This window comes from Caloenas nicobarica, chromosome 1 (assembly GCF_036013445.1).
Source record: "Caloenas nicobarica isolate bCalNic1 chromosome 1, bCalNic1.hap1, whole genome shotgun sequence".
Classification (NCBI taxonomy): domain Eukaryota; kingdom Metazoa; phylum Chordata; class Aves; order Columbiformes; family Columbidae; genus Caloenas; species Caloenas nicobarica.
Genome location: NC_088245.1, coordinates 159,141,861 through 159,166,437, shown reverse-complemented (window position 1 = coordinate 159,166,437; position 24,577 = coordinate 159,141,861). Strand labels below are relative to the sequence as shown.

General features: G+C 43.1%; 1 protein-coding gene across 2 annotated transcripts in view; it reads left to right on the top strand.

The window, feature by feature from the left end:
- Positions 1-7,182: 7,182 nt before the first annotated feature.
- The window catches only part of PCCA (propionyl-CoA carboxylase subunit alpha), a 287,919-nt gene continuing 270,524 nt past the window's right edge, over positions 7,183-24,577 (top strand). For both annotated transcript variants that reach the window (XM_065637581.1, XM_065637588.1), the window contains exons 1-4: positions 7,183-7,271; positions 13,441-13,518; positions 17,408-17,455; positions 17,551-17,619. In XM_065637581.1, the coding sequence (XP_065493653.1) occupies positions 7,209-7,271; positions 13,441-13,518; positions 17,408-17,455; positions 17,551-17,619 (258 nt within the window). In that variant the 5' untranslated portion in view covers positions 7,183-7,208. The remainder of the gene's footprint in view (positions 7,272-13,440; positions 13,519-17,407; positions 17,456-17,550; positions 17,620-24,577) is intronic.

Below are 24,577 nucleotides of genomic sequence, written 5' to 3'. Positions count from 1 at the left end.
CTTCACCCACCCTCCCTGCCACAGCCTCTGTGCAGACTCCAGCTTAACTCCTAGTTTTTACATCATGCTTCTGTCAACAGGCTTTTAACATCCTGAGGATGTGAAAAAGTTAAAAGTTATGTTTGATCCAAATAATCAGACTAGAAGAAGCCAGACATGGACTGCAAGACAAAGGGACTCTCACTCTGCTAATGTGGGGGCTCCTACATGTTTCCCCCATCAGAACTGCATTGCAGTGAGCAGCTTTGTCAGGGTGTTGAGGCACTGAGTGCATCAATAGGTTGTGATTGCCATGACCAGGCACACCTGGGGCCTCCATCCACATCGCCTGGCTATGGCTTGGAATGTCCATTTACGCTCAGGCCTGAAACTCCAGCCTTGTTTTAAGCTATACTGTTGGAGGCGTCCTTGTCTCCAGTCCTATCTCTGTTCCTGTCTTCACCTCGGTCTATCATCACAGCTTTGTCTCCAGCCCTGTCTCTTGCTGCTCCCCCTGACAGGAGTCCCAGGATAGACCTATATCTGAGTCATCGTCTTGCCTTCAACAGTTTGGGACCATCAATGGACCTTGACACCAGCATCCAGATCTGCCCACCCTGTTCAGGTCCTGTGGGGCTGTGCGTTGGTGATAAGGGATCCTTGAGACAAACCTGCCTCTGCTCTGGGGCTCCTCCAGGGTGGCTGCGGGCAGTTCAGGTTGCTTCCAAAGAGCCCTGTGGTCTGGATGGCTGGTGAAAGGGAAGGGTTGAGCTGATCACCAGGAGGAAGCTGGGGTGAGGCTGGAGCTGTCAGTGAGGCTGGGCAAGGGTGAGACAATCAAACCATCTCTGAATAGTCCCTTGGCTGGGAGCAGGGCTTGGGGGCTGAAAACGGGGGTTCCTACAGCAGCCTTTAAGGCTGGGAAAGGGATCAAATCACCCCTGAGGCTATACCGTGGTGGGTGAAGGCTCAGAACTTCCATGAGGAGATCCCAAAGGTGTCAAGTCACCCTAGAGGCCAGCTGGAGAGGGGAACCCAGTCTCTCTGGTGGAGCCTGTGTGGCTGGGCAGGTGTGAAATCAAGGTATCTCAGAGCAGGCATCCTCAGGATGGGGATGGAGGTACCCATGAGGCCAGGGGTTCGGGATGCCCCTGAGCAGTCTAGGAAGCTGAGGAGAGGAACTGGACCACACTGGGGAGAGGAATTGGACCACCCTGAGAAGCACTGAAGGCTGGTGGTCAGAGGGGCTGAGGTGACACCTACGAGAAACCACAGAGGTCTGGGGATTTCAAGCCCTCCCTGACCAGCCTCAACAGCTGGAGTGATCCAGGCTGTCCCAAGGCAGCCTCAAAAACTGTGTGGTTGCAGAGGGTCAGGTTGTACTTGGGTGGCCAAGGGGATCAAGATGTCCCAGAGTAAGGCAACCTGGCTTGGGGATTAAGCCACCCCTGAGGCTGGATCGAGCACCCCTAAGAATGGGCGGGGTTGATTGGGGTTGTCCCTAAGGAGCTTCTGAGGCCAGGGAGGCTGTTTAGGATTTTCCTGAGGAGACCTGATGTCTAGGGAAGGTGAATGATGCTGACTGGGAGGTTCACGCTCTTGGAGAAACAGAGGCCACGTGGCATGCACGGGCTTCAAACCACTCCTGAGACCAGTAGGCCAAGATAAGGATTAAGCCACCCCTGAATGAAACTTGTGTGTGGTAAGGTCACCCCTGAGGAGCCCTAGAAGGGGAAGGGTGTTCTTGCCACCCCTGAAAAGCCCCAGTGAGCCCCAAAGCCTGGACAGCTGGGCATGGAGTTTAAGTCAAGGTGCCCCAGAGGAGCAGTGAGCTGGTAGCTTGGACTCCATCCTGGTTCCCCACTGTCCATGGCTGGGCTTTGGGGCTTCTCTGGGGTGTCTGACAATCCCCTGGCCTCTGACTCTTGACTCTCTTAGGTGAATCCAGCATGAAGGATCTTTCCTCATAGTCAAGATTTTTCTGTAGGCACTTACTAGAGAGATGTATGAAGATATTGACTTGGCAGACTCTGAGGCTGAATTTCTGTCTCCACAGTGCGTTGAGCAGAATGCTGATAGAAGCAAAGGCTGTTTACAGAATATATAACAGATACTTCAAAGAGTTTTTCTAGCTTTGAGTTCTGCAGTCACAGGCTTTTGTGCATAATACATTTCATGTTCTATAAACCTGATACAGTATATTCCTTATTAGATAAAGGCAGAAGGATTACAATTACTCCAGTTTTCTCCCTGGGTTACATCTTAAAATTAGGTGATAATGCAACAGCTTATGATTCCTGTCTAAATTTGGAGTTATGTTAAAATTCAAAGGTTACCTTCTGTTGTAAAGAAGGGATTGACGAAATTCTCAGCATTGAAAGCCATAGTTCCCAGGATCCCTTCAAAAGAATGAGATAATAAGTTGCCCAGTATTCCAGTCTCTTACAAACATGCTTAACTTTGTGTATGTTAATAGCTTTAGTAACTGAGACAGGAGCATATATTGAGAGTTATGGCATTACGAGTGTGCTTACAGACATGCAGAACGAGGGTCTTTGTTTTTTATCCAAACTCATATATCCTTCAATTGTTCTAGCGATTTTATTTCTGCAATTTCATTTTTGTATATCGACAATTTCTTTAGCAATGGTCATCTATGTTAACCTCTCTTTGGTTTTTGAAATGTTCAACAGTAATTGTGTATAATCTTGATCCATTAGATATCTTCTTTTTCATACAAAACCAACATTTTCTCTTTCATGTGCAGTAGCCACTTAAATTTAGAATAGGCAAAAAGATCATTAGTAAAACTTGTCAGTCCAAATCAAATCATACTAAAAGCAGAAAACTTCACGTGCAAACGGGAAAAGATTAGCATTCTTGAGATTTTTTTTCCCCAGTCCCTTCCATATGCAAGGGGTTTTGCTGTAGCTTCACTGGGAAGCATGCTTGCGTTAGGCCATTTCTCACTGTATCGAGCTCTTTATGCGCGCAGCTGGCTGCGAAGTTTCTCTTTGCTGCGATGTCTCTGTGTAATCCCAGCCAGTTTCCCTTTGCAGCTGTGGGGGGCCTCCTTTGATGTGCCTCTGTAGGTGGCTGCCGATCCCTCAACCGGGGCCTGCAAACAGAATCTCTTCTGTAGAGGAAAAGAAAACACCCCGGTGATGCCATGTGACTGTTTGCTTTATGCATGCAGGAGGAACTGACGTCAAGTGCGTCAGGATATTGTTCTAATGCAATAACATGATGTTGTGGTGTGTATCTCTTGTGCATCTGATCCAGCTAATGCAGTGCCTGTGGTGAAGGACAATGCGGTCTGTACCTCCCTTCTGCTCTCGGTCTCTTTTACTTTCAAGACTCTCCATCTGTAGCGAAAAAAATTTACAGTGTCTGCTTGTGACTATCAATTGCAAATATGGTGACCTCATTTAGACATATTAAGAACAGTTTTCTTGCATTGTTCCCACCTGTGCAGTTGTAGGCACTGCTAATACAGCAGAGCAAATGCATAAACATGCAACAGAAGTGACCCAATGTTGAATTTATTTTTGCTACTCACTTGGGAGGAAAGGGAGAGAAGTCATTTCACATACCTTTGGCACGCAGCAGAGATTCTTTCTCTCACAGCTTTTACCTCTTTTCACTTTGAACATAAGTACTGATACAACAGTCATGTTAAAAATAATAAAACCAGGCCAAATTTTTCAACATTATGTGTAAATGCAAGAAGGAACCTGTGTTCCACTGAGAGGACCATGCAGCAAGAGTCCTACGAATATACCCCAAGTTCACATTTGGATGAACGCAGTTGTCCAGCAGTTTTTCTCCTCCCCTGTGCCTCCCTACAGCATGGGAATATGCCAGTTGTTCTGGGACATCCTGGCTCTCACTGCAGGATGTGAATACACTCTGAGCCTGAGAGAATATAGCATCATGGAATAGTTTGGGTTGGAAGGGACATTCAAAGGTCATCTAGTCCAACCCCCTGCAATGAGCAGGGACATCTTCAACTAGATCAGGTTGCTCAGAGCCCCGTCCAACCTAGTCTTGAATGTTTCCAGAGATGGAGCATCTACCACCTCTGTGGGCAACCTGTGCCAGTGTTTCACCACCCTCATTGTAGAAAATCTCTTTCTCATGTCTAGTCTGAATCTTCCCTCTTTTAGTTTAAAACCATCACCCCTTGTCCTGTTGCAACAGGCCCTGCTAAAAAGTCTGTCCCCATCTTTCTTATAGGTCCCTTTTAAGGCCGCAATATGGTCTCCCCGGAGCCTTCTCTTCTCCAGGCTGAACAACCCCCGCTCTCTCAGCCTGTCCTCACAGCAGAGCTGTCCCAGCCCTCTGATCGTTTCTGTGGCCTCCTCTGGCCCCTCTCCAACAGGTCCATGTCTTTCCTGTACTGGGGGCTCCAGAGCTGGACAAAGGACTCCAGGTGGGGTCTCACCAGAGCGGAGCAGAGGGGCAGGGTCACCTCCCTCGACCCTTTTGATGCAGCCCAGGATACAACCAGCCTTCTGGGCTGCAAGTGCACATTGCTGGCTCATGTCCAGTCTTTCATCCACCAGTAGCCCCAAGTCCTTCTCCGCAAGGCTGCTCTCAATCCCTTCATCCTCCAGCCTGTAGTGACATGGGGGGCTGCCCCGACCCCTGTGCAGGACCTTGCACTTGGCCTTGTTGAACCTCATGAAGTTCACATGGGCTCACTTCTTGAGCTTGTCCAGGTTGCTCTGGATGGCATCCTGTCCTTCAGGTGTGTCAACCACACCACTCAGCTGGGTGCCAACTTGCTGAGGGTGTGCTCAATCCCACCGTCTACCTCGTTGAGGAAGATATTAAACAGCACTGCTCCTAGTATAGGACCTGCTTACTGAGGACTATAAAGGCACAGGATAAAAATGTAAGGGTTGATGTGATGTGTGAGCTGAGGGAGTGATGTACTCTCTAAAACCTCTCTAACAATGGTTAAGGCAGTCACACAATCATCTGACTGTATAGGAAATGTCCTCTTACTCTGCTTGTGGATCTACCCTGTGTCTAAAGTCTGAGGGATTTATTCCTAATATGACTATGGATATTGCCCATATACATTTTCCATAAGGAAGTCATTTTTGCTATCTTCTAGCCCTATTTAGATCTTGTGGCAAAGCACATCTTGCAAACTGCCTATGACATACTCCCTTCCTTAGCTTAAGAATAATTGTCCTCCAGCTTCAGAAATAGCAGTGTTGCTCTGCTATTGTAGGGAGGACAAAGAGAAGGCTCAGGTTTACCCTCCTTTCTGACGTCACCATTGTTTTAATAATGCTAATTAAAGAAAAAAACCTGTTGTTCCTTTGCCTTGTGGACACTGATTTGAACATCTTGGATCACATCTTTTTTATACTTCGGTGTTGTGGGCAGCTTTACACCTCTGTTGTTTTGCAACAGAAGTCCAAGATGGTAACAGTGATGCTTCTTAGGCACCTTCCCCACAGTAAAACTCTCAAAGCATTTCCAGGGATGAGTGACAATTTACTTAGGGATTGGCACAAGTCTGTCACCTCCACCAGCTGAGATCCAGGATACCTCCAGCAGACAACTGGAGCACAGCTGCACAGGTCATTTTGGAAGAGGCTGACACAGAGCATCATGTGCCAGAGAACCGAGCAGTAAGTAGTTCACGCAGATGATCAGAGGATCAGCGGCATCCCTCTCCTGTCACTCCTCATGCCAGCCTCATTTGCCTTTCATAGTGCAGGGGCTTGGACTGGGCTCTGCTGGCAGTTAGTTACACTTTTCACCTTCACCACCAGGGCAACCCAGAGTGTGGATGAATCTTCTGTTTTCACTGATAAGCCTGTGCTGCTGTAACTCTTAGCAGATGCAGTTGCACAGATGCAGATAGCCCTATGTGTGCATGCCCTTATACTGTCACAGACCCAAGTTCCACACACAAGCCTGCACTTACAAAATCAGCTATGCACACAAATGCAGCTCAACGCACAGGAGAGATGCATGTACACAAAACAGTTTGAGACCTACAAAACCATGCAATCCCCAAGGGACATGCCCTTCTGCAGGCACAAATGCGAGCCCAAAGGCACACATGAGGAACAGAATCATAGGATCATTTTTGTTGGAAGAGACAGTCAAGGTCATTGAGTTCAACCATAACCTAACTCTGGCACTAAACCATCTCCCTAAGCACCTCATCTACATGTCTTTTAAATGCATCCAGAGATGGTGACTCTACCACTACCCTGGGCGGCCTGGTCCAATGCCCAACAACCCTTTCAGTGAATAAATTTTTCCACATACACAATCTAAACCTCCCCCTGCTTCAACTTGAGGCTATTTCCTCTTGTCTTATTGCTCGTTACTTGGGACACCAACCCCCTCCGTGCTACACCCTCCTTTCAGGTGGTTGCAGACAGCGATCAGGTCTCCCCTCAGCCTCCTTTTCTCCAGGCCGAACAGCCCCAGTTCCCTCAGCCGCTCCTCATCAGACTTGTGCTCCAGGCCCCTCACCAGCTTTGTCGCCCTTCTCTGAACTCTCCCCAGCACCTCAATGTCTGTCACTACAAGTGAGGGGGGGGTAAGAGGAGCACGTAGGGAAAGCAGTTCACATCAGGCGGCGCACACAAACGCAGCTGCCGAGGCACACCTCTAGAGGCACGCGCCAGCTCTGTTGCAAGCACCGCGAGACGAGCCCAAGCGCCAGCCCTCAGCGCGCGCTTCCAGAGGTGCGCGCAGGTGCGCTCCCGGCTCCACGCCCCGAGGGGCACGCGCAAGCGCTGACCCCGCTGAAGGCACCCAACGGCGGGCGCGGGCGCGGGCACGGGCACACGCGCGGGCGCGGGCACGGGCGCAGCCCCGCAGGCGCGCACGCGGGAGCGGGCAGCAGCGCAGACCGCGCTGCACGCGGCCGGGCTGCACGCGCACTGGCGGGCGGCCAGCTGCCCGAGACCCGCCGGCACGGGCTGCCCGGTCCCGCGCGCCCCGCCCCCTCCCCGGGCACGTGGCCGCGCTCGCTCCCAGGCGGCCGCGGCGGCCGCTCTGATTGGCTGCGGGCGGCCAGCTGCCCGAGACCCGCCGGCACGGGCTGCCCGGTCCCGCGCGCCCCGCCCCCTCCCCGGGCACGTGGCCGCGCTCGCTCCCAGGCGGCCGCGGCGGCCGCTCTGATTGGCTGCGGGCGGCCCGGCCCTCCGCCGCGAAAAGGTGAAAGGGCGGCCGGGCAGCGGTGGGCGAACATGGCGGCGGCGCTGCGCCGGGGGGCTGCGGGCGGCCCGCGGGGGCTCCGAGCGCTGATGAGGGTGAGTAGCCGCGCCGGCCGAGGTGGGGGCTGGGAGCGTGGCTTCCTCCTGTTCCGTGCGTGGTGCTCGGCGCCGAGGCGGCTAAGGGTGCCTGTGTGTAAAGGTTCGTGGCGAGTTCCCCTCCGCTGTGGGGGGCTCCCGGCGGGTGCTGTTCCCTGCGTGTGGGGCCGGCGGGGCTGCCGTCCCCGCTGAGGAGGGCTGCGGCAGGGGCTGTCGCTGGTTGCCTCCCCTCCTGCCCGGGCTGGGCGAGGGGCTGCTTAGGAGCGTGTGTGACCGGTCGGGGGGCTGCGGCACTGACAGGTTGCCGGCTGGGGAGCGGGGCGTCGGGAGTGCTGCTGCTTCGGTTCCCGGGGGGCTGGTGCCGGGGGGAGGCGGCCGGGCGGTGCTGCGGCGGCGGCGGGTGTCGTGACGCCGTGAGAGCCGGGTCTTGGGTTCGGCTGCCGAGGGCTTGCGGCATCCCAGAGTCTGTTCCTCGGTGCATCCCATCCGCGTGTTGCCGGGAGTGTGGTTTTTGGCGGTTTTTATTGTTTTATTTATTTATTTTAACGGAGAGGGTTATGTGCTACTCTGTGCTTGCTTCTGTCTTCTCCCGCTGTTAAACAGCAGCTCCTCAAAACTCAAGGGTGGAGTGTGGTTTTGTACTACTTTTAAGAGTAAAATCTTGGCTTATAGGAGAAGGCTACTGCTCTGTGAAACTGTGACTCTTTCCTTCCTCCCTTTACCCTAGGTGCTTATGGGTCTTTCAGCTGTCATGTAAAGCTTTGGTGTGCTTTTTTTTATTCTTCTTACTTTCAATGGATATGTGATGAACTCATTGTGGAACTGATCTCATGTTTTTGGTGAAGGCTTCAAACTTCTAGAAAGCTTTATTCCTTAAGCTATGGGGTAACTTCACTGAGGCAGTTGCTGTGTTTTCTTCTCTATTACTTCTACAGATTGTGTTAAAATAAAGGAGATTATTTAGAAGTAGAAGCAGCATTGTTGCACAGTGTTGTTTAACAGTTGAATGACAGTTGTATGTGGGGAAAATGAGTGCAAAATGCTTCTAATTGCTTGCCATAGGAAGTATTTATTTTTTTTCCCTGGGAAAGAAAATATCTGTGGAAATCTGCAAGTTCCACTGGGGAAAAGAGGATTGTCTTGCAGAGAACTTTTTCTCTGCCATCTCTGCCCTAAGATGTTGTTACCTGTGCACCCACTATTTTTAAGTCAAGGATGTTATTTGTACAGAGGGAGCTCCTTGCTCTCTTATGTGAGATTATTTTTAGCATGTTGTTATTCCAGGAAAATGTTTTTCCCCTTGTTTGAGCACAGAAACATTAGGCTGATGAGGCAGCAAAATTGGTATCATCTGCTGTTAAGGAAAGGAATTAAAATGGTCTCTAGTCTGAGGAGATGGATGTAGACTTAAACTTCTGGAGTTCAGTGATTATTTCTAGTATGTAAACTACATATTTTAGTACTGACAGATGCTCTTAAAGCATACTACAGGTAGAGACTTCTGGTTTTCTCCTTGCTACCAGGAGTAGCTGTTTGGATTCTGTAGGCAAAGGATGCTGTGCCATCTGCTATGGGCAAATCTTAGTTCTAGATGAAAAAGTTGAGATTATTAAAGTTCATACAGAGTAAAAAATGTCAGGCATGTTCTGAAGCACTATTTGTTTTAATTTTCTTGTTGTTCTGCCTGCCCCAAACTTGCCTTGGTGATTCCTGCATTGTTGTTACAGTGCTGGGGTCTATTTCACAGGCATTGGCCTTGCTGGAGCTGTTTAAGCTGCTGCTGTGGGAAACTGTTCCAACCTTCTGCGGCTGCTAGGTCTCTATCATGGGCCATTCCTTTTGGGCTTCTGTCTCCCTCCAACTTGTGCCAGCACTGCTGCTTGAGTATCTAAGTGGATAAGCTGGACTGAAATCTGGCTGAGAACACATTTTTCCCATTCCTTGTGAGTGTCTTTTCAGCTGGGTGTATTTCCCGGTCTGGTTTGCTATGTGGCTATACAAACTTTTGGGACTGGCACAAGGGAGACAGTACTTGTATGTTGGAATGATGTAGTTCTAGGAAAATAGCCTTGGGTAGATGGGTGTTTCCTTGCTTGTAGTTTGTGTGCTGTGTTGGCAAAAACCTTACCAGATTCTCAAACCTGGTAAGAGTGAAAGAACTGTTATGTATAGTGCAGTGTACCTTGTGGAATTTGTACTACATCTTTGTTTGCAGTTGGCTTTGGGAATATCTACTTACAGTGACAAGTGCTTGGCTGTTCAGCACTCTGAGACAATACAAAGGAAGGAAAAGTGCTTCATTAGAGGGAAAAAAAACCCCAAGAAGCATTGTTTGCTGTTCTGTTTACAAGATTTTTACAATCTTGTATTAATAAGCTACATTTTTCAGCCTTATAGATTAAAATTCTTGCAGAGACTTGAAGTTCCTCTGTAATTAAAATATGGAAAAAATTACATTTTCTTTATGTGCATAGTTATTTGGGAATGTTTAGAGCTGTTGGGAAACACTGCAAATATAAAGGGATTATTCTCATGGTGTGTTAAACTTAAATCTCTGAAAGTGTAGGGGTAAAAATCTTAGTAGTATTGCTAATGGAAGACACAAGGAAGAGGTAGAATTTATGGCTAGTGAAAATAAGTATGCTACTCTAGCTGTTACAACTGGGCATTGCTTACTGTATTTTCTAGTAATGCTAAAATCTGTATTTCTTCCCATATTAGACTTCTTAAAGTGAATGTTGGTATTTGATGCTTTTCCTGCCTGAAATCTGGAACTCTGCATCTCCTTTTCATCAGAGACTTTATAACTATTACAGCTCTTCAGGTTTGACCTCAGTTTGGCTACTGAGCAATTAATAGATAAAGCAGGATGCGTTTCCAAAATAAACTACTAACGCTGTTTTTTGAGGATTCAGTAGAGGTGGGAAACTGTGAGCCGAACTGAGAAGTCCAGAGTTGAGCTCTCATGAATGAATAGTCTGTGTTCTTGGGCTTTCAAGAGTCAAAAGCTTTATCAAATTGAAGTGACAAGCCATGACAAAACTAGATTATACCTGATGACTCTTCTACCCTTTTCGAGTTTGTGCAAGATATGAAAAAGTTACTAGGTCAAGCTGAGAACTGTTGGGCTCTGTTGTGAGAACCTTATAATGTAAGGTATAATACCTAGAGCGTATGTGGTTTTGGGGGAGCTGCCAATTCAGAATCTAGCTTGAGGGTTAGATTGGCTTGGCTGGATTGGTGGTTTGAGAGTTCTTTGGAGAAGTTTTGGTATAGTGCTTAACAAACCTGCATATAGCAGGAGCTTGGGAGCCCAGGGTAGGACACTTGAGTAGCTGTTGATTTGGAGAGGGCAATTTAGCAGTGTTCCATTGTGGCCATTGTTTATTTTTAAAGTACTTAGTCAATTGATCATAGGGTCTGGGAGCAGACCACTAAAGAGACTTTTTGGAGTAAGCTCTTAAACCTTAGTGAATATTGGTACAGATACATAACAAAACCACACAAGTCCTTCTTTCCAAAACTTTGAATTAGAGTTGGAATTTCACATCTGAGTTGAGCAATATGCTTGATCTGTTTTAGGAAGTTACCCATATGTATTCAATTCAGGGCTGAACCTGGTTCTGTAAGTGATTCTAGTGTGTGTATGAGGAGGTAGTTAAGTTTTTAAACATAGCTGTATAATTAGTTTAGGCTATTACAAGATTTTTATGTGAAATCTGTCTGATTCTGTAGTGTAAAAAGAGCTGAGTGTGGTTTAATGCTTTTCCAGTTTTTAATTGCTCAGTAACTTTCTTTCTGTATAAACAGTTGGAACGGTGCCTTTTTCAGGACAGCACATGACTAAGATTCTGAAACTTAATGCTAACTGATTTTACCATCATAGCCTTTCCTTCCAGTTTCCACCTGTGGCATAACTTTCCTGGCTTTGCATACACATTGCCAACTGAATTTGTATAAAACATGTTTACAAGAAAGTTCAGAAGTTTTTTTGTCCCTTGCCCTGCTTCCTGTGCCCTGCCCCCCCCAGCTAACTACAAGTATTTAGATTAGCCCCACTGACCCTTAACAACCACTTTCTTCAATGAATAATATTAACTTGGTGGAGATTTTTTTGGTGTCCTTTATGACCTCCTTCAGACTATTTGTGGTCCCACAAGCACTTCTATCAGTAGTGTTTGAGAGGGGTTCAATCTACTTGACTGAGTGTACTCTGGAGCAGGAGAGTATGCTCTGCTGCTTCTGCTATAGCTGTTCTCGCTCTTCTCTCCCACAGGATCTAGTGATAACACAGTCACTGAAGGTGTTAACAGTCCTGCTGTAGACTTGGGATAATGATCAGCCAGTAGGTCTGGTTGCAGCTGGCAGAATTTGGTCCTTAACTATATCTTCCCTCTTTCATGCCTGAAATAGTTTGTACTGTTGCATCCTTAGATAAATAATAAAATACCCCTGAAAAAATGGAGCTTCCAGTGGTTTTGAGTCTAGCACACCAAGTAATTTGCATTTCAGGTTATTCTGGGTTTTGTTTTTGGAGAGTAAGTGGAAAAAAAATGAAGGAAAACAAAGCACCAAACCAAAAAAACTGAGTCGGAGATAACCCAGTGTGTGGAAGAAGGTGGAACAACTGCTTTCTGTTTTTTTTGTTCCAGAATAATTAAGCTTATCTGAATTGTTACAGAATAATTAAGTTTATCTGGATTCCCTGGGACAGTGTATGCTATGTCTGCCACCAGTGATTGGCATCTAAATGGTCTGTGAAGCTGTGGCAGCTTTCTACTTAGGAAGCTTGGTCTGAGGTGCTATGAGGTAGTGTGCTCCAAGGCTTCCTTTAGTTCTGTATTACAGGACTTGTATTGAAATAGATTTTTTTTTTTCTTTATAATGTTGTAATATTGGCTGCATTACAAATGCAGTGCCCTTTTTGGTCCTGGGCTGGTTTCTGTTTTTTGTCATGCAACATGAAAAGTATCTTCAAACTAGATCAGGTGAGAGGGCTGTGTAGGGAGCTTCTCATTCCAGTTACTGATATGCTGGTACTTCAGAGCCAGTGTGAGTTTACTGTGAACTTAAGATAATTGGTAACTTGATAAAATTCTGTGTTTACTGTTGTTGTAGAAGGAGCAGCTAAATTATCTATTTAACCTGTTCATATGAGCATATGTCCTTTTGGTGTCCTTCCTTGTGTAGTCAGTCTTCTGTCATTTTCAGTCTTTCCTCATGGGAGAGCCTTTACTTTGTACTAAATTTCTTCCTTAGCTTTCTGCAACTTCTGAAAAATCTTTCAGACAGAATTGATGGGTTCTGAGTTCTGGCAGTTGCCAGTCATTGCTGTTTTGTGCTTCCTACTAGGTGATATTCAGTATGGAAGCATTTTATGGTCTTTTTGATTCTAACTGGGTAAGCAAGTGTAGTTTTCCCCCAAGTTATCTTTATCTGTATTGGTACAATTTTGGTGTGGGATCATTTATCTGATTATTTTTGCTTATTGTTAGCTCTAACTGCCATTATGTTGTGAAATGCCTTACCTGTCTGGATCTCCTCCTTGAAACTTGCAAATTTGCTGTATCATCTGTTATGTTCTCTTTGAAATGACATATGTATGCTTGCTTTCCTGACATATCATGCAAAATTGTTGAATTATAGGAGCTAAGTCTTTGTACAAGTTGGTTCAGAGCAGAAGCCTTTAGAGTAAAATGGTTCTTTTCCTCATACTGTCAGGAATTGTGATGGGGGAGACTGGGGTAGCCAAATTAGCATCTAAAATCTGTTCTGTTTGCTTTCTGTACTGGCCCAGTCTGTTATGTGCTTTATTCCCCACAGGTCCCCAGCAGTTAAGGCCTCTCCCTATCCCCAGTGTGTACGGACACACGCATGTTCTTCTTGGTAGATATTTCTTGGAACAAGAAGGAAAGATGTTACAGTGAAGAGTTTATTAAAAATCATTTGTATGTCAGCTAATGAGTTAGTATCTAGAGCTTTTTAATTGTTTTTTTAGTTTGTTGGGTCTGTGCTTCAGGGAGGGTAGATCTTTTAAGCTTTCATCCACTGGGTGGGGGAATGGAAGGATACAGAAAAGTTTCCTCAAGATGTCAGTATATAAACTGCTTTTATCTTGGAGGAATACTGTAGCAGGAGGAAAATGTTTAACTCTCCCTTTCTTCTGCAGTGTGAAATGCAGCGTTCAAGATGGTGCCTTATAACTTCACATAAGCTATATTCATCTCTGTATGATCCAAATGAAAAGGTATGTAGTATGGTGTATGTTTTCTCTTTAACATTTTACTGTTCCACTGACATTTGGCTTTTAAAACTATCCTTTTCCCTGTGCTGCTACTAGTGGTGGTAGTTCTCCTAGTATAACCTTGTACAGTCACTGGTTTAATAGCATGTTTTTCTTCCTTTTTTAAACCAAAAGGGAAGTTGCTTTTGCAGCATACTTGTCAAGATTAGATACTATTTCAGGTGCATACTTTAAAAGGTTAGATATGTGATTGTGATTTTGGGAAAGTTACATACTGGCCTGAACATATTATAATTATGAAATGACTTAATATTTAGCATGATGTGGGAGGTATAGGTCTGTTAAAACATCTTGAAGCTAGGCTAGCCAAAAACTTTTCATAGAAACAAAAGCGTGCAGTAGTGGTGGCAGTAAGATGGTCTGACATGGGGGTGAGAACTTTAGAGTTTGGATAAAGATGGGCCTTTAAGGCCTGCAGAGAATAATAAATCCTCATCCTGGGACTTGTGCAGTAGCAATCTCAATTTACAGTTACTAGCCAAGAAAAACTTTTCTTGTGAGAGATTGTCTTGGCACAGCCTCTGAAGTAACACACTTGGAAAAATGTGGCTGAAGATATGCTAGTATTGAAGGGTAAGAATGCTGACAATTCAGGGCTAATAGGCTTGTCCTTATATACCAGTGTGGAAGCAATTAACCATTAGTGAAATAGTATTAGAGAACAGGGTAAAAACATGTGCCTAGATCTGTGGCTTAAAAAGTAGTCTTCTGAAGAAATCTGTATTAAAGTCCTTGCTTAATCAAGACCCTCTTCCTTTTCTAAAGGTGTAGTTATGTTTGGACAATGTCATTAGGTATTTGGTTTCTCTTAACTAGGAGCTATGTCATTCCAACCAGTGGCTGCTACAGATAGTTTAAGCTCTTTTCTAATTTTTCCCTTCACTGCCATTTCCACTGTCTTTGTAATGACAAGACTTTCATATCAGACCTTTTTCAGCTAATTAGTGGAAATGACATTAAAAAAGGAATTGCAGAATGGCTGGGGTTGGAAGGGGCCTCTGGAAATCATCTAGTCCAACCCACCTGCTAAAGCAGGTTCACCCAGAGCAGATTGCACAGGAATGTGTCCAGGTGGGTTTTGAATGTCTCCAGAGAAGGAGACTCCACAACCTCTCTGGGCAGCCTGTTCCAGTGCTCTGGCACCCTCACAGTAAAGAAGTTTCTCCTCATATTCAGATGGAACCTCCTGTGTTTCAGTCTGTGCTCATTGCCCCTTATCCTATTGTTGGGTACCACTGAGTCTAGCCCCATCCTGTGACACCTACCCTTAAGATATTTATAATCATTAGATGGATAGGGAATATATTATAAACTTAAGATATTTGTTTAAATGCTACAAGTAATTTTAAAGCAGTATGTCTTGGTTTTTTATTTGCTAGACTTAAGACTTGTCTTTAACAGCAGGAGGAAGAGCTTAGTCTCTTCCTGTTAGTGTCTTTATTGCAGAATTAGAAAATTAGAAAGAATGTCAAATACTAACTTGATACTGAGAGTCTTGTCTTGTGCTGTGACCATACTTGATTAATAAAACAACTCTTGTATACCAAGAACTAAGTTGATGAAGTATTTGAGTTAAAACTCAAAGCTTTTCCATGCCACGTATTTGGGAGCTTTTTAAAATTTTCCCGTCAAGTCTGTATGTCTAAAAAACTTCAGGTACTTAGAATGCTGAAATTTGGATTTGGGAATGATTTGTGTGAGCACATTGGAAACCTTTCATTTTTTTTACTGGGTTTCAGACCAGGTCCTCAGCTAAAAAAGCTCTCCAAACAAATTGCTAGCTTCTGTGCTGTTCTTACAGTATTTGTACCTCTAATTGAGCTTGCTTAAGAAAGTTCAAGATCTGTCTTTTGAGTGAAGTGTGGGTGTACCTATACAGTAGGCAGTGGTATGCATTCCTCAGTGGTTCTGGCTGAATATACTATATAAACTTGCTGCAGCTCTTACCTGGAGAGTATTATCACTTAATTTCTGTATGTTCTTATGTGGTAATGTGTTTAAACTGATCATGTGATGCTCAGCCCTGGCTTCGAAGATGTAAATTTAGTCAAAGGCTCTCTGTTTAGAGTGGGAGAGCAAACAATGTGCACCCTGGTCTGTCCATAGCAATTCTTGTTGGGATTTTGCAGTGTTCCTTCCTTTCCTTTTACACCTGTTTCCTTCCCTAAATTAACTGATGACTTGGGTGTAACAAACACTTTCTTTGTTGCAGTGGCAATACTTTTTCTCCCCCTTTGTCCATATGAAAAACACCTGTTTGGTGTAGGGGAGGGAGAATAGCTATTTGAATGTCTTATAGCTTAATAAACCAAATTAGGTTTAATCTGCAGGCTGCCCCAAAAGGGAAAGTCCTGCTGGTTCCCTATTCTGGTTTTTGATTTGGAGTGTGGGTGGCAGAGTAGGACTGTTCAATTAGTGTGGTGACCTGATGTGTCCTGAAGCTGCATCCCTGTGAGGTCTGATGCTTGGATAGCAGTGGGGGTAAGTGTGTAAAGCAGGATTGTCCCTTTCAGTGGCAGCCTGTGTTTGCAACCAAGCAGGTACTGTATCAAAGTGTGCCTGTATATTTTGAAGCAAGGCTAGTGGCAGCAATAACCCTCACTCCCAGCAATGAGATTTTTATGCTGAGCAACTCTGTTCCTCCACCACTTTTTCTTAATGGGAAGTTTTTGTCTAGGTTGTGAGGCTTATTGACTTCTGACAGCTTGTGATCTCCTTCCAGGTGTGATAGGAGTATTGAAGGTATATTGACAGCATTAAGTGCATTCCAGTGTGAAAGGTGACAGTGAATTTCAGGGGTGTACTAAATTTGATTTGCTGTTCTATTGTACTTTGGTTGCTACTTAATATTGGGTGTGCAGCAGTGTCATGATGACAAGGCAAGCTTTTGCCAGGTTCCTCACAATAGGCTCAGCTACAAGGAGGGGCCAGGCTGACAACTCAACAAGCATGCCTGTACAGAGTGGAAATGTTTCTTTTGCCTTTTGTGCCCTAGGCAGAGAGGGACCTCTCCTTTCTATGATTGGAATTCCTTTTAAAAATTTCCCATGGCAGATGAGTACTGGATTCCAGGTCATCTGTGCTGGTTAGAGGCACTGACCACAGGCACCTGCTAGCATTCCCCAAGTAGAGGTAAAGTCAGCTAGGTTTAGATTTTATACAGGTGCTTTCCCAAAGCTGGTTTGGGAGCTTCCACAGGGGTACTGCAGTGTGAGAAGTACAGCAATGGTAACTTCCAACAGAAGGATGGTAACATCAGCATGGATGTTTGCTCTGTGTCTAGCAGAACATAGGTGAAAGATTTTAAAACATGGTCTTTAGAGTACTGCCATGATGTGGGATCCTTCCCTTTGTGTAGTCTTTAAAAAAAAATGGAGACCTGGGAAGCATGGTAAGCATGCCTCCTTTGAATTATCATCTGTATATTGAAAAATATGCAACTTAGGCACTTCAATGGTAGAGGCTGTTGGTGTGTGTTTGGCAGTGCTTATGAATGTCTGTTCCCTGGACCTGACTGTCCCCTAGAGCCTCTGCAGGGTTCTAGTTTCTGCACAATGCGTGATAAGGAGATACAGGGAATGCTGGTGTGACTACTCAACACCTTTTTCTTCTGAACCTGTGTATGTGCTAGGTAGCTCTAGAATAGCTTACCTTTTATGCTATATTACCATTGTTAAATCAGCAGAACCCTTCTAAAAGTAGGTGATCTCAGAGTTACAAGCTCATGAATAAACTGGAGTTTCAGTGGAAGTGGAAGAGAAAATACATGTTTCTGGAGGGAGAGAAATTTGTGTTTTGTCTCTCAAGATCCTTATCTATCTTTTCCTTTCAGACTTTTGAAAAACTCCTTATTGCCAACAGAGGAGAGATTGCATGCAGAGTAAGTATGTAATGTGTTAAGTTTCTTCTTTTTGTAGTTAATTCTTGAACTATTGGTGTTTTGAATGTTGATAATTGTCACTTCTTACATGGTAGGTCATCAAAACATGTAAGAAGATGGGGATTAAAACAGTTGCCATACACAGTGATGTTGATGCCAATGCGGTAAGTACTACTTGAAATCAAAAGGTAGATGAGATTCTTAGTAATTCAGTAAGACTTGCAACTGTTATACAGGCTCATTGATTACCATGGTGGGCATGTTGGCAATTCTCAAGTGTCCTTGTATATGCCCTTTTTTTCCATGTGCTTGACAGGAGGAGAGATAGTGAGGCAGTGGGGAGGATTGGGCAAGTGTTTAACATGTTTGTGTGAACTCTTCTGTGTTTTGCTCATGTAAATGCTTATCTTGATTTTTTTTTCCCCCATGGATTAAGCTGGATAGTAACACCTGGTAGATATGTGCACCAAGTGTAAGAGTGGCAGTGCAACCTGTTTTGCTTTGCTAATGTACATGAAAAAGGCAATGAAAAGTGAATCTTAGGAGATGGTATAGAACTTGGTATAAGTTGTTCCTGTGCCTGGTGAATATAACTCATTACTCCACAGAAGAATGCCTTCTTAGTAAGTGTGCTGAACAGGCCTATTGGAACTGTTCTATTTGAGGATGTTGAGGTGCCTTGTATATTCAGCAGCATGGCAGGAAGGTGGTGAAACAGCTATCTTGACAAGTAAGGTACTTTTCTAGCTCCTCACTTATTTTCAGGTCATGCAGGCTCTGCTCTATTTTAGAAATATTTTAGGTCACTCGTAGCAAGAATAGGAAGATAACTTCCTTTGATGTAACATAAAGTATAGTCATACTTATGTATGCTTGTTAAATAGAGAGAACATCATATTATTTCTTGTCTACAAGATCTGCTACAGGAGAAAGGACATGCATATGGGGCACCCAGTTCTAGGATAGTTTGAAATCTGGAAGGGAGTTAAAACCCTGTGTTGTGACTTAATGCAAGTTGTCCCTCAGACAAGCTCTCAGGAGAAAAATGTTTGTGCAGGACAGGACTTGTGAATATAGGTGAGAGGTTGCTCAACATTGAAAAACTGAAGCGTGGTTGATGGAGAAAGTAGTTAGACAATAGGGGGTTTTAGAGCTAGGTGAAAGGTGAGAACTGTTGGGAGTTTTGGACTTTGACAGTGCTTCTGTCAGAGTCCTTTTGTGGTTCTATTCCTACATGACCAGCTCAGTTCATATAAATAGGCTGTAGGTAGAGTAGGGGGACTGAAACTTGATTTTCTGAGATGGGACAAATGCCCTACTACTGGATTTTTGTGCCAAGTAATTCTTTCTGAGGTGAGTGAAAAGTATGCTTTGGATTTTAACTGGTAGCCATAACTGGGAGAGTATAGTAGCTTGTATATGCTCAGTGGACTGTGAAATGAATTCTTAATGGATGGGTGTTGGACATAATGATAAATACTAATTCTTTTGGAAGCCAAGGGTTAAGTGGATATGCATACAAACTACTCTGATCTATGATCCCTCTGGCAAAACTGAAGCATGCTGATGGGTGCTTGCATTCCATCTTATGTATATGGTATCTGCTGTTAGGATAAATGGATTAGCTCTTTAGCAGCACTGCACAGCCTTGTTTGCTGGCATGAATTCATTCTGAAAATAGATTTAAAAAGCTGTTTAGAAGAGAAAATATGTTCTTTTGCCAGTCCATAATGGGCTTGAGAAAACAAATTGGTCTTCAGCATGTCTGGGAGGCTTTGTTTATTGTATGGACTGTGCTGTGAGCTGGACAATATGAAGAAAGTCTGGAAGCAGTAAGTAAAACCCAAGGTTGAAGAAGTTAATGAGGGAGTAAGAATGTCAGGAAAAAGTACAACTCATGACCTTAGGGAAGGAAGTATAAATAGTGCATTAAAAAGAGGAAACAAAATAGCTGCTCTGCTTCAATCTACACTGTGGTCTTAACTTTAAAATACAAATAGGGTCTTTACTTTGTAATAGTTTGTAGGAGAAAGGAAATACAAGCTAGTATGTCAGAAGTGAATTAATATACTCTTATCAGTTCACAAAGATAACACTAAATGGGTTAGATTTGATGCTGATGTTTTGGGTTCATGGACTAGAGATGAGGCTCTAACAAACACTGTGGGGTGAAATAGTGTCTGCTTAGCTCTTTAGATCCTTACTTGAAGACTGATCAAACCCATCTGTATGAGATGAAGCATTAGCCGTGTGCATGAAGAAGCTCAAGATATTGGAAAGAAAATTATAGACTACTTGAAACACTGTTCTGTGTGCTTAAAATAGGGCAGTGGTGTTAAATCTAAGCAACATATGTATAATTAGACCAAAGACTAGCTTATGTCTACCATAAATCCTTTAATTGCTCTTTGGGTGCTTGCACTGGGAAATAGTTTAACTAATGTCATCTGTCTTAATGACTTGGATATCTCCAGTTGTTCATTATTTGTGGAAATGACCTATCCATTGCAGTGATGTGTGTGACTGCCAGTTTGAATGATTTTTGATAGATGAGTCTGGAGGCCAAGTTCTTTGACGGTGTTACTGTAGAGTAACAAACTGTTTGCACCTTGTTGTTTGTGTTCAGGTTTCATTGACAGCTGCTATCTTGGTTATACCAGTGGTAGCAAAACCTCAGCTGCTCTGAATTCAAACTTGGGAGCTGATGCAACCTGTCAAATGATCCTCTGTCCTCATGTAGCTGGGAGAAACCTGTTTGCTTAGTGGTGGTATGCTATAAAAGAGTTGTGAATAGCCTTTTGATTTTATGCTTGATGGAATTAAGCAAGGCATCCCTTGCTTGTTCAAGACTTGTATTGCATAGGCAGCTACCCTGATGGTGATAGTCATTGAGCCCAAGTCAGAAATAAATGTAGAGGCATGCAGTTGAGCTAGTTACCCATCTCAAAGCTGTTTGTCTTCGCTAAAAATAGTGGACCTGATTTTAAGTGAGTAGATAGGAATGCTTTACAAATATTTTTGATTAAAGTGTTTAGAAATAGCATTAATTGGTGTAGGTAAGTTTTCTCTTTAGAACTTAATCTTTGAGATGTAGTAATAGCCTGTTTTTATATTACTTGTCATCTGTGCAACTTCTTGGTGAAATACGGGTAGTCTGATACTCTTAACAATTTATTTTTACAAGTAACTGTAAAAGGAGGGCAAACCAGACAGTCTGTTACATCTGTCTTTCTGTCATACTGGTTGAAAGCAGAACTGAAATAGAAGTGAAACAGGGTTCCTTGAGTGTGCTCACTAAATATTTAAGGAGAAAAAGGCCAATCACAAGATATTGAGCAATTCAGGTTCTTCAGTGCTAGCTTCTAGTTTTATTCCCATCCAGTGTCATATGCATAACTCACCCAAGCAGGCATTTTCACTGATGCTTGTGTAGCAGTGATATACATAGTCTTAAAATTGTTGGTCTTCAACTAAAGATACTATAAGACTTAGTGAATAATCTTATCCTATAACTTTATTTTGGGAAAAACCCCTTTTTTGTTGAATATTCAACTTTCATTTTTTTCAATGTTAAAGTTCTCTGAAATCTTTGCAGTTTACAGTGCTGAATGAAGGTGAAGGGAATAGCTGAAATACATAGAGGCTTTCAATGAGCCTACTTTTTTTTCTTTAGACTTGATTTCTATAGAACACCATGCCAAATGTCTTGAGTATGCCGTTAGAGCAATATTCATTTTGACATACCTCGTTAATATATAAAATTAGTAACTAGACTATTACAGTACAAAGAATGTTTCATTTCCAGAAATTAAAATTTTGCTTTTATGAGTAGAAAGCACAGAAAGGACTGTTTATAAATTTGGAATGTGGCAAAAGTTGAACAACCTGCTGAGAGTCAAAGCTTACCCAAAGAAGGAAAATATAAAGAGCAAAATACTGTTTTGTATTCTTAATTTGAAAAATTGCCAAAGATGTGAACGATTTCTATAGGTTAAAACTACTAAGGTAATAGGGAACATTAAAAATCTTTAAAAGGAGGTGAGTGACTTCAGAATACTTGTGTATTAATGCAAAGTTACAGGTAGCTGGCAATGGTATTAGTTTCCATTTATCTTTGTGGAGGTAGGAGGGGATATGAACTGTGAAAAAAAGATTATGTCTGAAGTTATGCTATGGAAGAGAATTTTTCTCCTTTAACAAGTGTCCTGAAATAAATTGTGGTGGTAGGGGAAAACAGCCTGACAAAATGGCTACTGAGAGACCCATAGAGCATGGAGTTTGTGGTGTGAAGTATGTTGAGAAAAATAGGTCATAATGGAAATGGATGCTTTTTTAGTGTCTTGAAAATCCTGGCTAATACTTTTTATTACATGTTATTTGAGGAAAGTGGAGGAAATAAATTATATACTGTTCAAAATACCTTTTTTTAGCTTCAGAGCTCAGCTTGCAAAGCACTAATTCTTTACACTTGGATAGGTGAAGTGGGGAAGGACCAATAGAAATTGGATTTTTTTAAATTAAAACATCTGGTGGAGTTATTTTTGGGATGAGAGAACAAGCAAAGAAGTTTTGGCTGAACAAGAGTAATCGAATGTACTTTTTTTTTCCCCCTGAACTGATTGGAATAGAGAGTTAAGATGAAAGAACCTCCTCAACCATAAATGTAACACTGATGGTGCAAACATTGTCAAGGAAAGCTAGAGAACTATTGTAATGCCTAATGTAATCAGCTAAAAGTATGATAAATGAAGAACAAGCTTTCACTAATTGGATCTGAACAAAAGAAGGTATAGCATAAAGCAGTGAGTGAGATATAATTTTATTTGGCATTTTTTAACACAGCAGGGATTCTATAGCCATACAAAGCAATGAACTATAAATGACTGAAAAAATCCCATGGGAAAGTAATGTAAGGTACTAAAACTTCACGGAGTAGTGGACAGTTATACTTCAATGTAGGTTTTTTCTGTTGGTTGTTTAATACTTCAGGTGTTATTGTATTAAATTGCCTTAAGCATAGATATCTCCAAATGTTTAACTTTTGTAGATCATCTTATTCTGCTGCATAATATAAACCAAAAATGATGCAAAGGCTTTTATTGGTATAAAAGTAATTGCATAGCATTGAGCTGTTTTCCAGAAACTGTAATCTGACTGACAGAAAACAGAAAAAAAAATTAAATTACCTAGAAACAGAAGATATCTTCCTTTCCGAACTTCTTTTTAACATTAGAGTCTAAGGCAGTATTTAAGAAGGAAGGTGGGGGAAAATGTGGTTTAGGGAGACTGCAAAGCTGATTAAGCTTGTAAGCTTCTATGCTAAATGTGTATTGAGCTGAATGAATTTGAGTGAAGTTGAGCTTTTGCCTGAAACAAACTTTGAATTTTGCTGAAGACTTCCCAGTACCTCAATGGGATGGTGTCAGGTTCTTTTGTTAAGAAAACTAGTTGGCAGAAAGAAATATTGTGGAGGAATTTGGCATTTATATTTTAATCTAAAAAAACTTAATTATATTCAAAAATGGAAGTTTATCCAAAACTGAATTTTCTTTACTTGTAACTAACTTACAGATACAGACATCTTAAAATTTGTCTGAACTCTCATTTACTCACTTTCTTTTGTGGTTTACTGTAAATAATGCAAAGCTTTCTTCTGTAATCTGCTAAAAAACTAGGAATTCAGTTATTTTGACAACTCATTGCCTCCCAATGCCACTTCAGGAGTTTATGCTCATATAACCTGAGATCTAGTTCAAGTACCAATATGAAAAGGGAAACTCTCTAATATTTTAATTCCTCATTTAAATACATGATTCCCAGACTGTCTATAGAGTATATAGAATGGACTCTTTGCCTCCAGGTAGTGTCTGGAGAAATTCACTCCTCATGGGTGGTGTTGTTTCCAAGGGGTGCAGAATAGGAATGTGCCAGATTGTGCCAAGGAAACATTAGGGTCAGTTTTGCAGTTGTTTTGCTTTTCAATGCATTTACCTATTGTTTCAAAACCAAGACAGCATGTTGCTTGTTTGTTCACAGGAGATGGTGGAGGTGATATTACTATTCTGTCCCCTTGCCCTATCACATGCCCTATCACTGAACAGTTTTATGTAAAGTGTGAGATGTAAGTGGTGGTTGTCCTGTGAAGGCTTGGGTACCTCTGTGGAAGGAGTGTGCTTTTGTTCAAAATTGTTTTTTGCTTGCCAAGTGTAGTCTGCTTTCTCTTAAACTTTATCTTTATTGCTTCTAAGCTGACTGGATTGGTGGAGGGTGCTACTGATGAGGAAATAACCAAATTTTCATTGGCTGTGAGGAGCAATGTGGGCTTGATCCACAACTTTGAAAGTTCGGGAGCTTATCAGAGCTCTTAGTCTTAAAGTTATAGCCTGTTTTCTAGAGACTGGCTGTTTTTATTCAGTGGTAGGATGATGTCAAATGCATATATGACCTTTGGAATGGGGACAAATACTCAGACTTTTGTGTAGTTTGGCTAAGCCGAGATGTCACTTGTGCTGGATTTTGGTTGAAGCTGTAGCATTGAGTGGGAGAGGAAGAGTGCAGAATAGAATGCTTTAAGTATCATGCTGCAAGATCTTTTGAGGACACTTCCTTGAGAGTGGGAAGTATGTGATGGAAAAGGAGTTGAATGCAGATCTTTTGACCTTTGTGGGAGTGTTATTTCACTACTGAACTCATGTATATGAAGGATTGATACATGGATTAAAGCTTCTTTATTGGCATGAAGCTCATTTGGGGAAGGTGGTAGTTGTCAGCAGATGTACTGACTTGTCCTTGGGGCAGGAAAATGTGGAAGCCCAGTCAGAAGTTGTTGTGACTTAAATGTGCAGGTGCTCAGTGCTGTGGAGAATGAATCAGTGGTTCTGTGGGTGCTGATGACTGTTGGCACCAGTAGGTAGTGTAGAGTGCAATGGTTTATGCTGGTGATGTGATGTCCTTGCTGCCTGCCTTGTAGCATCTCTGGTTGTATTCTGGTGCTTTGGACTCGGTGCCTGCTAGTGGTGGTTTGATGTGCTTGCTGGACTGCATCTTTTGGTTGTTTTGCCTGGAAGATATCAGTTTCATGTGCTTTGAGACAAATGTGTATTGGAGGCAAATATGTTTTAG